We start from the raw sequence: 14,454 nt of genomic DNA, 5'->3' as shown, positions 1-14,454 counted from the left end.
GAACTTTCAGCACTATAAAATATGGAGTGACATTGATTTCCATCCAAGGTAATAAATGGATATGGAAGGATATTGAAGAATATTTTTGCAATCATTCACAATGTAAAAAGTGGTAACCTGCAACTGTTCCCTTAAAGAGCCAGTTGTGTCTTTCATTTGAATACTTCACTGTAATATGCAGTATGTGTGATGTGGTAATTAAAGTGTCTAATTATCATTGCATGTAATGGGCAGTTCCAGAATCACTCAAGTGTTGTTTGAAAAGACGCATGTTGAAATCTGTCAGCAGTTACCTCCCATACAGGCGTTAATTATGTGATGAGATGTGTATCCTCTATACACACTGTGATCTTGGAACGGTGTTGTTTAGTCTGGCGAGACCTGTATGGCTTTGCTCGTTGATTACTTAACCGTGGAGTGAGCGTTCCTTGAGCCAGCAAGACCAGATCTCTGCTCAGCTGTGCAGGCAACAAAAGAGCTTTAAAACAGCTTTAAAACAGCAGTTACCAACATAAACCAGTTCAGCAGGGCTGATCAACATTAAAGGGTTAATTCACCCCAAAATGAAAATTCTGTCATTTATTACTCACCCTCATGTCATTCCACACCCGTAAGATCTTTGTTCCTTTTCAGAAGATATTTTTGATGAAATCCGATGGCTCAGTGAGGCCTCTATTGCCAACAAGATAATTAACACTTTCAGATGTCCAGTTCATGTGACTACAGTGGTTCAACCTTAATGTTATGAAGCGACAAAAATACTTGTTGTGCGTCAAAAAAACCCAAAAAACAAATGACTTTATTCAACAATATCTAGTGATGGGCGATTTCAAAACACTGCTTCATGAAGCTTCAAAGCTTTGCGAATATTTTGTTTCGAATCAGTGATTTGGACCATGTATCAAACTGCTAAAGTCACGCCCCCCCAGTGGTGAACCATTGAAATTTCGAATCACTTAAGATGTAATGAAGCCTTGTTTACTGAAATCACGCTCCAAACCTCTGATTCAAAACAAAAGATTCGTAAAGCTTCGTAGCTTCATGAAGCAGTGTTTATGAGGGTTAGTTAGTAAAGGGTTAGTTCACCCAAAAATGCAAATTATCCCATAAGTTACTCACCCTCAAGCCATCCTAGGTGTATTTGACTTTCCTCTGTCAACCAAACACAACCATAGTTATACAAACCTGATTCCAAAAAAGTTGGGACACTGTACAAATTGTGAATAAAAACAGAATGCAATGATGTGGAAGTTTCAAATTTCAATATTTTATTCAGAATACAACATAGATGACATATCAAATGTTTAAACTGAGAAAATGTATCATTTTAAGGGAAAAATAAGTTGATTTTAAATTTCATGGCATCAACACATCTCAAAAAAGTTGGGATAAGGCCATGTTTACCACTGTGTGGAATCCCCTCTTCTTTTTATAACAGTCTGCAAACGTCTGGGGACTGAGGAGACAAGTTGCTCAAGTTTAGGAATGTTGTCCCATTCTTGTCTAATACAGGCTTCTAGTTGCTCAACTGTCTTAGGTCTTCTTTGTCGCATCTTCCTCTTTATGATGCGCCAAATGTTTTCTATGGGTGAAAGATCTGGACTGCAGGCTGGCCATTTCAGTACCCAGATCCTTCTTCTATGCAGCCATGATGTTGTAATTGATGCAGTATGTGGTCTGGCATTGTCATGTTGGAAAATGCAAGGTCTTTCCTGAAAGAGACGACGTCTGGATGGGAGCATATGTTGTTCTAGAACTTGGATATACCTTTCAGCATTGATGGTGCCTTTCCAGATGTGTAAGCTGCCCATGCCACACGCACTCATGCAACCCCATACCATCAGAGATGCAGGATTCTGAACTGAGCGCTGATAACAACTTGGGTTGTCCTTGTCCTCTTTAGTCCGGATGACATGGCATCCCAGTTTTCCAAAAAGAACTTCAAATTTTGATTCGTCTGACCACAGAACAGTTTTCGACTTTGCCACAGTCCATTTTTAATGAGCCTTGGCCCAGAGAAAATGCCTGCGCTTCTGGATCATGTTTAGATATGGCTTATTTTTTGACCTATAGAGTTCCTATATGTGATGCAGTGCCGTCTAAGGGCCCAAAGATCACGGGCATCCAGTATGGTTTTCCGGCCTTGACCCTTACGCACAGATTTTTTCAGATTCTCTGAATCATTGAATGATATTATACACTTTAGATGATGATAACTTCAAACTCTTTGCAATTTTTCTCTGAGAAACTCCTTTCTGATATTGCTCCACTATTTTTCACCGCAGCATTGGGGGAATTGGTGATCCTCTGCCCATCTTGACTTCTGAGAGACACTGCCACTCTGAGAGGCTCTTTTTATACCCAATCATGTTCCCAATTGACCTAATAAGTTGCAAATTGGTCCTCCAGCTGTTCCTTATATGCACATTTAACTTTTCCGGCCTCTTATTGCTACCTGTCCCAACTTTTTTGGAATGTGTAGCTCTCATGAAATCCAAAATGAGCCAATATTTAGCAATATTTGGTGAACTCTGACCCGACACATGACGTATTGACAAACGCGGAAGCACAGAGGATAGAGCAAAACAAAACACCGGTCACAAATTAGAAGTCTAAAACGAGAATTTTTAAAGAGAAATGTGGGAGGAGCTTGAGTTTGTTGCTCAGCTCTATTTGCTTGAACCACGAGTGACGTCGACTCTCACCCAAGCTTACACTACTCCTACATCCTACATCATACACCACAACTCAACTCTCTCATGAACGCACGGATGGCTGTTACTGGAAGCTAGTGATTACATTTTATAAAGTTATAAATATAGATATTTTTCTTACAAAAACCTTTATTAACCCCCGTATGGATTACTTATGATGGATGAATGTGCTTTTTTGGGCTTTGAAATCTAAGTTACTATTCACTCCAATCATAAAGCTTGGAAGAGCCAGGATATTTTTAAATATAACTCTGATTGTGTTTGGCTGAAAGAAGAAAGTTATATACACCTAGGATGGCTTGAGGGTGAGTAAATTATAGCATAATTTTCATTTTTGGGTGAACTAACCTTTTAACCTCTGTAGGCAGGACATGCACTCTTCAAAGTTACATTCCCACATTGATGATGATTGTGAAAAGGTGTGATAAACATCTGCTTATGATTGCAAATGATTCACAATTTAAAAAATCCATGTTTCAATGTCAATGCAGGATTTGTTATCAGTGCATCGAGAAAACGAGTGAATCATTGCACCCCTACTTCTGTTCAGTTCACATAAATGGCTCTCAGTTATGGGCCATCATAAACAACCTCACACACACATTAGAGACCTCAGCCCTTTACTGTACTTGTGTCCTCCAAACGGCTCTGAATGTGTCTCTTATGTGCCTTCATGCACAAATCCTGAACTTAAATGCAACCTGCTTTATCTTCTCTTCCCAGAGTTCATATGTTTTACAGCCTATTGTCTCTATGATTGCCTTTCAATGAGCCTAAGTGTTGTTGGCAATGACGAATGATAATCAGATGCACATTGGGTTCAAACAGGTTCTCAGAAGGGCTTTTCTGTTTGTTTGGAGAGAAGCTTATCCTCTGAGCTCAATCGAGGGTAATTATCAGACCGCACTGAAGAGGCTGCACAAATGAGTTCTCTCTCTGACCTGATGTGACATTTGGATGAGGGTTTGAAGAGTCCTTGGGATCTCCAGATTGCGAGGGACGTGAAGCTTGTTAGTGTTAATGACAGCACTGCTTTCCAAAGAAGTGTAATTTGGGCGTTTGTGTCATAAACTGAGTCGGCTTGACATGCAAGTACTGTACCTCAAATGTGGTAGTTGATTCTTGAACAGTTTGGAACTCAGACTCAAAATATGTCTTCAGTCCAGATGGGTTTTGCTTTTTAGAATCTAAAGGCTTTTTGAGAACATTAACAAAGTGTCTGTTTTGTTTCAAAGCACATTAACATTATGACAGTGCTTGCAAAACACTGTACTGGTATTCCTCAATCATTCTGCTCATGGTTAATTCAGCCTTAATGTACAAACTTCATTCAGACTTTGTAGATAATTTATTTTAAATTAGGGCTGTCAATAGATCAAAAATTTTAATCATGATTAATCACACACTTATTGTGAAATTAAGCCCTGGTTATGTTGTTTAACACACTCATTTTGTCATCATTTTCCATATCCAGCAAAATAAAGCATCAGATTGAAAGGTGATTCTCACAACAATGTATTTTCTACAAGCTTTTTCAAAGTAAATTTAGGTAAAAAAAAAAAAAAAAAAAAAAAAAAAACACTTGGAGACTCCAATAGGACACCAAATTATATAAGATGTCCATATAATTCATAACTTTATGCACACCAAAGCACACATGAAAAAAAAAAAAAAAAGAAAAACAAAATTACAGAAAAAACTGTTCAGGATTCACAGTGTAGAGTATGTATACAGTGCAACATCAAAGAGCTTCTTTACATTTTAGACAAGTCAAGTGTTCCCACAGGATTTTGTGAGACTGTGGTGGGTGGACATCCGTTCCTCTAGGGGGGTCCGGGGGCATGCCCCCCGGAGGAAAAATTTCTACATTTTAAATTTAAATGGATAAATCTGCTGCATTCTGAGAGCAAAATTAAGTGACTAGATCAATGAAAAAATTTGTTCTGTTGTAAACAATTTTGTGCTCTAAAAGTAATTTATTTATTGGTGATGGTAGGGCACATTAGTCATGTACACAACATATAGTAGGCTAAATGATTGTTCATAAGTGGTCAAACATGTAAATTATACATTTAAACCATTAAAAATATGTAGCAAAAGAGGTTACTTTTGTTGAATTAAGTTATTAGTGGGAGCCTGTATCTATACATCTGTATTTGTGGAACTAATGGTCACTCTTTGATTTGTTAAACAATCCAGAATGTACTAAACACCACTTCATTATAGAGAAAAAATAACAATAGAAATATATAATCATAAGCTGACCAATAAATAAATAGTAAACTAGGTGAGTAGCCTATATAATTCAGCAGCATTTTTGCTCAGTAATATTATAAATCCAAATGTTAATAAAAATTTTAAAATTACTATTTGTATTATGAAATGAAAAAAAAACGATTTATATTAGATTTATATGTAAAGAATTATATGTATTTATATTAATGTAAGATTAAAAGACGATATTTTAAATGTATTGTGCAGCTTTTTAATGGGGCAACAAGATATGATAGATACGAGAGAACAAAATAGGTTATTAATAATCTTTCAGTGTGCAAAACCATGATATGAAACGCTTCAAAACAGCAGCAAAAAACGGTAATGCGCATCCCGGGTGCAGAATGATGTGCTTGAAGCAATATGAAGTTACAACTCGAAGTTGTGCTGCGCATTGAACAGTTCACGGCACAAAGATAATTCCTGTGTATATTTGCATCTAACATTTTATTAATCATTTGTTTCTTCTCACTTTTAAATTCCAGTTATTGTGCGTGTGACGCCAATTCATAGTCCTTGTGTTGTGCGATCTAACAGACATCCTGTAGCCAGTATAACATCGTTCATAAACGGTAATAAACTCCTGCAAGATCATTTTATGCAAATCCACAGCCTTTTACCTACATAGCAAGTATTATAATGGGAATAACATCATATTGGAGAGTTTTACCGTGCTGACGACGCGCTCTTTGAGTGCTGATTGACAGCCGTAGGTAGCTGAGGGAAGACGAGTTTCTGACCATGAACTTAACGATGCATACTCCCTCACATGAAGCTATGGAATGGTTTCAGATAATTTTAAATATAGTGAACGAAAACTTAATTGGTGCTAGTTTTGGTGCGCGTACTTATTTTGCTCTATGACTCCCACTTTTGCTATAAAAGAGCGCAATAATCAGACGGTTATTTAAATATCGCGACAAGCCTAATTTCCGTTTCATTTTAAAACTGTGGCGGGACAAATTAGGATGTGGCGGGCCGCCACAAACACTGAGTTGGGATACCGAACAGGACCACATGTTTGCACATCAATAAAGGACTCACACATGCTTATTGTGCGACTCCTGTAACGTTACATCACTGCAATCATCTTTACCTTGATTGTAATCCTCATCCATCAAAAATTCACTAGTGAGACTCTAGTTTGCTTTTTCCAGCCGAGAAGCGCAGTTTGCGTATCAACTAGTCATACAGCATTGGGATGTTTTGATGTTCCGTTGAGTTTCTGGCTGTGTCCGAAAGCTTGAAGGGGTCATATAATGCCACTTTTACAAGATGTAAAATAAGTCTGATCTCCCCAGAGTATGTATGTGAAGTTTTAGCTCAAAATACACCACAGATCATTTTTTATAGCATGTTAAATTTGTTACTTTTTGAGGGTGAGCAAAAACGCTCTGTTTTTGTGTGTGTTCCTTTAAATGCAAATGAGCTGCTGCTCCCAAGAAGAGGGCGGAGTTTCAAGAGCTCATGTTACCAGCTCCGATTAATGTTAGCTCACGCAGACTCACTTAAAATGTCAAAAACTGTTCAGCCTTTTATGTTCAAACCGGAGTCGGACAATGATGGAGAGACTCAAGAAGAAAATGACAACATGTAGAATGCAACAGGACGCTTCTGAACGGTTAGTTGATTAAATTATGTAGCTGATGTGGAGATAACTAGTCATTGATTAGCATATTCTGTCATGATAATCTTTAAATCGTTCGTGTGGGAACTGTTGTAAAATCCTACAGAGCCAGAAAATATATGCTGCATGAAGATAGAACAGGTATAATTTAGTTTAATTACGCTTATAACTTATGTTGTAGTCTTGCTTTTATGACATGCTATTGCATTTGTGTTACATACTGTATTGCAATAACATGGCCTCACCCCTTTGTTGTGTGTTCTTGGGGGCGGGGTTTATGTCAATTTTAGGGTTAGTGATGTCACTAACCCAGGAAGAAGCTTGTTGTAGTCCCTACCAGCTGTTTGTTGTAGTCCTTAAACAGAGAATTCTTTTTAAAGAAAATATCTCCCTTTGCTTTGAACTTTGAGCGTCCTAACTTTGCAGATGTTGTTTATGCTCAAACGGCAACATTACACACTAACTAAAGTTAAAAAAGTGAAATCATAATCAACCACCCCTTTAAAGATGCTGCCTTCGGAGAATGCATTCAAAGGTAGGAATGCATCAAGGCACATTTGAATTCAATGTTAGCTTCACTTCCTGTCTCTTGTGATACCTTCATCTGATTGATTTTTGAAGGCAGCATAGATGTATACTGCGCTGCCTTTGATATCCCACAATCCTGTGCTTTCCATTCTGTGATGGTTGACCTAAAAAATAAAGATGGCGTATGAAAGTTGCGGTTGCTGGTCACTTTGGGTAAATGTACGATTTTGACCAACGTTTTCCTCTTCTGATGTCATTTCTAGCGAGAAATTACTATTGTGGTAATTAAATATTCGCTTAGGTATCACCAAAGCTTGCGCTATTTTGCTGTAGATCATTAAACTGTTATGCTGCCTCAGAAGTCTGTCAGGTGCCTATTGATCAGCCGAGTTTTCTTTAAATTAGCGGTGTTTTAGAATGATTGTTTAAATGTATACTGGATCATTGGACTGAAAACTTTGCCGGAGTTTAACGGCTTAAAATTATCTGATCGCAAACATAGAAGCAAAATCATGCTAAAGGGGTTTGAATAGAAATTTCCACCTACCAGGGTTACAGGTGCTTGCGCAATTGTTAGATGCTCTCGGCTTCTAAAATCATTTAACTTCATGATGTAAATTACATTAATGACGCAATTTTACGTGCTTCAGTATTTATTTGTGTTCAATTATTTTAACACGTTAAAGGTGCCGTAGAACGTCTTTTTAAAAGATGTAATATAAGTCTAAGGTGTCCCCTGAATGTGTCTGTGAAGTTTCAGCTCAAAATACCCCATCGATTCTTTTTTATTCATTTTTTTAATTGTCTATTTTGGGGCATCATTAAATATGCGCTGATTCAGGCTGCGCGGCCCCTTTAAATCTCATGCTCCCCTCCCCCGGAGCTCGCGCTTGCCTTAACCAGCATAAACAAAATTCACACAGCTAATATAACCCTCAAAATTGATCTTTACAAAGTGTTCGTCAAGCAGCATGTCTAATCGCGTAAGTGTGGTATTTATTTGGATGTTTACATTTGATTCTGAATGAGTTTGAGGCTGTGCTCCGTGGCTAAAGCTAACATTACACACTGTTGGAGAGATTTATAAAGAATGAAGTTGTGTTTATGAACTATACAGACTGCAAGTGTTTAAAAAATGAAAACAACAACAGTCTTGTCTCCGTGAATACAGTAAGAAACAATGGTAACTTTAACCACATTTAAAAGTACATTAGCAACATGCTAACAAAACATTTAGAAAGGCAATTTTGTAAAATTCACTAAAAATATCATGTTATCATGGATCATGTCAGTTATTATCGCTCCATCTGCCATTTTTTACTATTGTCCTTGCTTGCTTACCTAGTCTGATGATTCAGCTGTGCACAGATCCAGACGTCCTGCCCTTGTCTAATGCCTTGAACATGGGCTGGCATATGCAAATATTGGGGGCGTACATATTAATGCTCCCAACTGTTACGTAACAGTCACACAGACTGAGATTCGCCTGTTCTTCGGAGGTCTTTTAAACAAATGAGATTTATATAAGAAGGAGGAAACAATGGTGTTTGAGACTCACTGTATGTCATTTCCATGTACTGAACTCTTGTTATTTAACTATGCCAAGATAAATTCAATTTTTAATTCTAGGGCACCTTTAAGGATTTTGAATTAATCACATGTGTTAAGGCATTCATGTTGACAGCCCTATTTTAAATATATAATATATATATAAAAAGAAATATATTGCAGTAAAATGATTGTACCGTAAATTTAAATGATAAAGTATTTAATAATCATGGTTTTATTTTATAGTACAGTGGAAAAATAACAATACAAATATTTACATATTGTCTACATTTTCAAATGTTAAACCATCACGCTTTTATTTTGGCAGTTTTAGATTGAAGTGTTTATATATATAATATAATATATTTAAATCAATTAAATTGCAACCTTTGTGATTAGACTATCACATTAAGCCATATAACAATATTGATTTTATTTGGATATATTGTGCAGCTCTTGCTTGTCACAAGCACTTCCGTTTCCTTCAGGAAATGCACATCTAGTGTTAAAGGACTCCTATTATGCTTTTTCAACTTTCCATAGTGTGTAATGTTGCTGTTTGAGCATGAAAAAAGTAATTTCAAAGGGAGCTTTTCCACTTCTGCAGACGTTGTGTTTGCAAAGCTGGTTCGGGTTGATCAGCTGGTTCTTCTTGACTGATACGGCAAAACTGATGCCATAGTTAGCATAGTTACAGTTGTGTTTATAGACCAATCGCAACAGAGTGGGGCCAGCTGACCAATCAGAGTAGATTGCGTTTTCAAGTGTTCAAACAGAGGGTGAAAACAGGTGCTGCAACAATGTAAATTATGAGAAATAAAAGAATAATGAGTTTTTCTTAACATTACGTACATGTAAACATATTCTAGTAGACTCCATAAACAAAATTATGAACTTGTAAATGAGCATACAGTAATAGAACCCCTTTAATGTTGTGCATATGAAGCATGAAGAGAGTGAAGCATTGACCAGTGTGTTTTCCCTCTAGTCAGGTTTGATTAGCACTCAAGATGCGGATTACTTCCTGAAGCCACTTCATCCACATCAGGCACTTCTGGAGAAATTCTCAGCACCATCTGACCACCATCCACATATCCTCTACAAGAGATCCATGCCAACACAGACAAACAGAGGCAGAACCAGGAGGTCTTCTGAGCTAAAGACGATCGGCAGAAGAGATTCAGCTGTCCCATATCACACACAGACGCATCCAGAGGAGAACCAGCATACTCCACACAGTCATGACAACTTCAACTACGACACAGGGCAGAGACTGCACTTCTGTGGACGAAGGAAGAAATGTATGTAAGGGCATTCTCTCTCCAACCGCACCTTCAAACACAGTTGCTTTCCATTACATGGTTCAAGTCTGGTGACTGGATTGTCAAAGACGTTCATTAGGAGGGGAGGAGGTGTATTTTAGACAACAGTCGTATGTAAAGAGGTCACGGCTGTTCAAGGGTCAGCTTGAACATGTTTTCATGACATCATCACACCTGTATTGTGTTTGGTCAGGGATGAATTATCTTCACCTACTCTAAACAAACACCACATCCTCACACTGCATTTGAACCCTGAGTAATATTTTACAAACCGAGTAACCAAATCTTATGTGGGATGTGAGGTAACAGCTAATACATTTTGACACACATGGCGTGCATTAATGTCTCGTATGGGCCTGAATTTTCCAGACACAGATTCAGCTTTTTGCTGAACTAGTAATTCATTTTCCTTCGGGAACCAGCATTGAATGTGTGACCTAGTGTTGATATTGTCTTGGTCCTGTGTTTCAGATATGCCTAAACCTCCTGAGGAAGATATCTATATTTTTCCGGATGAATATAAGTTCATGCCCCGAGGGAAGCGAGCCGCTACATTTAAACCTCATCCGCACCAGAAACTGAATGTGGAGACTCTGGTGGTGGTCGACCGCAACATGATGGACAATCATGGCCATGAGAATATAACCACATATGTCCTTACTGTTCTTAACATGGTAAGATTTATCTGTCAATCCATGCATCCATCAATCCATTACATGCATCAATCCATACATCCATACATCCATCCATTCATCCATGGATCCATTCATTCATCCATCCATCCATGCATCCATCCTTCCATGCACCAATCCATCCATCCCTTGCATGCATGCATCCATTATTCATCCATGTATCCATCCATCCCTCCGTGCATCCGTCCATCTATCCATTCCATGCATGCTTCCATCCATCCATCCATCCATCCATTCATTAATTCATTCATTCATTCATTCATTCATTCATTCATTCATTCATTCATTCATTCATTCATTCATTCCTCCATGCACAAATCCATCCATCCATCCATCCATGCACCAATCCATCCGTCCTTTGCATGCATGCATCCATTCATTCATCTATCCATCCATTACATGCATCCATCCATCCATGCACCAATCCATCCATCCATCCCATGCATGCTTCCATCCATCCATGCATCCATCCCTCCATGCACCTATTCATCCATTAATTCCATCCATCCATTCCATGCACGCTTCCATCCATCCATCCATCCCATGCATGCTTCCATCCATCCATGCATCCATCCCTCCATGCACCTATTCATCCATTAATTCCATCCATCCATTCCATGCACACTTCCATCCATCCATCCATCCATCCATCCATCCATCCATCCATCCATCCATCCATCCATCCATCCATCCATCCCATGCATGCTTCCATCCATCCAAGCATCCATCCCTCCATGCACCTATTCATCCATTAATTCCATCCATCCATTCCATGCACGCTTCCATCCATCCATCCATCCATCCATCCATCCATCCATCCATCCATCCATCCATCCATCCATCCATCCATCCATCCATCCATCCATCCATCCATCCATCCATCCATCCATCCATCCATCCAGCTCTCTATGTTTTCATTACATGGAAAATTATGTCAAGCTGAGGTCAAAGCATGTGTTTTCACTTCATTGTGGCATATCTGGTTGACCAAATGGACTAGTTAATGATGCTAAAAGTCAAAGTGAGTTCTTTGGGGTGAGCGAAGTGAAAAATGTAAGCACACATGAAAAAAATCTTGTAGGGTACTTCAAATAGGATCATGTTACGTGCTGTGAACATATCTATCAAACTCAGACTTTGTGAAAGTGTTTTAAAAGTGGTTTACATAAGATCAGTGAAATACTGATACTGTACATGAAACTAAACGGGACACCTCTTTTGTTGGTGTCAACGAAAAGCAAGACAAAACAGCAGAAATGAAAGACCTTGTATTGGGAACTAAGTGTTTGTACTTATGATACCTGAGCACTTTAAACCATCTCAGGGACTGTGTCTTCAGCTCTGTTTCAAAGCCCAGTGAAATGTGGGATTAGGGATTCCCTTAAGTACATGTGGTATGCCTCCAGAGAGGTGATGCTTTGAAGAATTTTTCCAAAGAGAAGCTTCTTATTGCTCTATTCAAGGAAGTCAAACTGAGTTTAGATGCCTCCATATTGATGCACCATCCTGTAGCCTAATGCTGATTGTTCTGCATTGTTGCTTTTCTCCAAAAAGGTCTCAACACTCTTCAAAGATGGCACGATTGGCGGTGACATCAATGTTGTAATTGTTGGACTAATACTGCTGGATGAAGACCAGGTGAGTTTAATAAAGGTGCTATGAATTGTATTGGAGTAGAGATTTTTGAAAACCGAGTAAAAGATCTTGGCTCTATTGCATTGATAATGTGTGTTCAAATGAATATATCACACCAAAAACAAGTGTATTTTTGTAAAATGATTGAGAGTTAAAGCCCACTGGAGGCGATTGACGTCATGGACCATGAGAGGTTTAGATAACACAGAGCTTTGAAGCCGAATGAAACATAGCTTCAGAAGGTGGATTTTATTGTCCTTGAGAGGCTTGTCTCCTTCACTCTCTTTGAGACGCTCCATCTGAACAGGTCTCGTTTTTATGATGACAGTTTAATTGGATACACAGCATTCCATTGGATTCCAGCCAGACGAGGGACATGTCTGTGGGAAAGTGAGCCAGCAAACGGCTGAAGGGCTCTGTTACTGATACACCTGTGCTAATGTTAATGAAGTTCACGTTAGCCACCAGTCAAGGAATGCAGAAAATTACCCTCATCCTGCTTTTGATTGGAGTAATTAGCAGCAGTCACTCAGGATCAGTGATGAGGGGCTAATTACCTATAGACTCATTTACTGAGGTGGGGTCAGCAGAGGCAGCGGGTAATTGTTCTGCCCAGGGCTTGATAAGCCGTTTGAGATAGGCTTCATTTACACTAATCTGGGTACATTTGAAAACGCATCTTTTTCTCTGTTTTGGCCTTCTGTCCACATTGAGACTTTGTTTTTGTCCTTTGAAAACTGAAATTTTGAAGATGTTTGTCCAAAGGGATAAAATTAAAAATGCTGTTTTCGCGTTGTAGCATGGATTGTGAAAACGGAGGTATTAGAAAACAATGATATGTTTAGGCCCTTTTTACACCTGGTATTAAGATGTATTTTGGTCGTTCGGATCACAAGTGGACGATGCTAAATACAGTTGTAAACGGGGTGTTAAACGTATTGAGCTTCGACCACTTCCAGAGGTAGTCTAAAACACATTCGTCGGGATTGATTTCGTAGTGCGAACGTGTTTGAAAAGCCACAAAAGTCTGCCTGCTGACCTAATTTGTAAACATTATGGGAAGCACGCTAGCCAAACGGGATTCAAACTTTGTTGGCTGAAGACCCAAGTTTGGTTTGAAGACGAAAAATGTACCAAGCATAATATTCTCTCACCATTTCTGATTTCTAACATGCACTCATAGCGTTCGCCTGGTGGTCAATGTTGCATTGGACATGAAATGTTTGGAAAAAAATGTTTTATATGGAATTGTTCTATAGACTATACAGTATTTAAAGGTACAATAGGCAGGATTTTCTGCTGCTAGAGGTCACTAGAGGCCTATTCAAAACAAAGGCGTAGCTTGATGATGCCAAGTATGAGCGCAGAATCTTGAAACGTGGTTTTCACCTCAGCGGATGGTGCAAAAGAATAGGGATAGGACTCGGGAAGAAATCATGTTCATGAATGCGATTATTGACATTACTGTAGTATGAAGCAGAGCAGGACTGAGTGTTGTGGAGCTGAACGAGGAGCTGGAGCTATTGATCAACACACGCCTTACGAGCAGCAGGACTTTTATTATGACACAATCACCAGCGCCGCTTCCGCTTTTCTGCTCCGAGTATGAAGTAACCCAGCTCTGTTTATCATATTAGATACATTTGAGTGTGTTGAAAATTATGTTATAACGTTACTCTGTGCGTTCGCTCTGCGGCTGCTGTGAGACACTGTTACACACTGCAGTAAGATAGATCGATTTTAGAATATCATATTAAATGCTGGATGGCTTGTGTTGATAAATGGCATGCAATTAATTTTAAAACGTATTGTATGATGGAGAAAATTCTGTATTACTGTTACTAAAATTAAAGCTGCATCTGATTATGCTATGTTAGCTACTTCACAAAATAGTGTTTTTCTCTGAGGCATGGTGAAGCATGGTACTCGCAAAAAAAATCAAGAAAATTAGATTTAAACAATGACTAAACGTATTGAGCTATATAACAATAATTAATTTTCTGTCTATAAATATATCAAAACAGTTGTTCCCTTGTCTATTAAAACATGTAATATATTAAAGCGTTTTTGGTGTTTCCATGGTTTCTACAAAATAAAGCCGGAAACCGAGGGTA

At 38.5% G+C, this 14,454-nt stretch overlaps 1 protein-coding gene across 1 annotated transcript in view; it reads left to right on the top strand.

Annotated features, from left to right (window-relative positions):
• The window catches only part of LOC137030191 (A disintegrin and metalloproteinase with thrombospondin motifs 16), a 100,376-nt gene that overhangs the window by 13,870 nt on the left and 72,052 nt on the right, over positions 1–14,454 (top strand). Inside the window, exons 4-6 of the mRNA XM_067400378.1 lie at positions 9,680–9,992; positions 10,485–10,687; positions 12,260–12,343. Coding sequence (XP_067256479.1) covers positions 9,680–9,992; positions 10,485–10,687; positions 12,260–12,343 — 600 coding nt within the window. The remainder of the gene's footprint in view (positions 1–9,679; positions 9,993–10,484; positions 10,688–12,259; positions 12,344–14,454) is intronic.

The sequence above is a fragment of the Chanodichthys erythropterus genome, chromosome 2 (assembly GCF_024489055.1).
Source record: "Chanodichthys erythropterus isolate Z2021 chromosome 2, ASM2448905v1, whole genome shotgun sequence".
Lineage (NCBI taxonomy): Eukaryota > Metazoa > Chordata > Actinopteri > Cypriniformes > Xenocyprididae > Chanodichthys > Chanodichthys erythropterus.
Note: the sequence above shows the minus strand (reverse complement) of the source record. Positions and strands in the feature narration are given on the sequence as shown.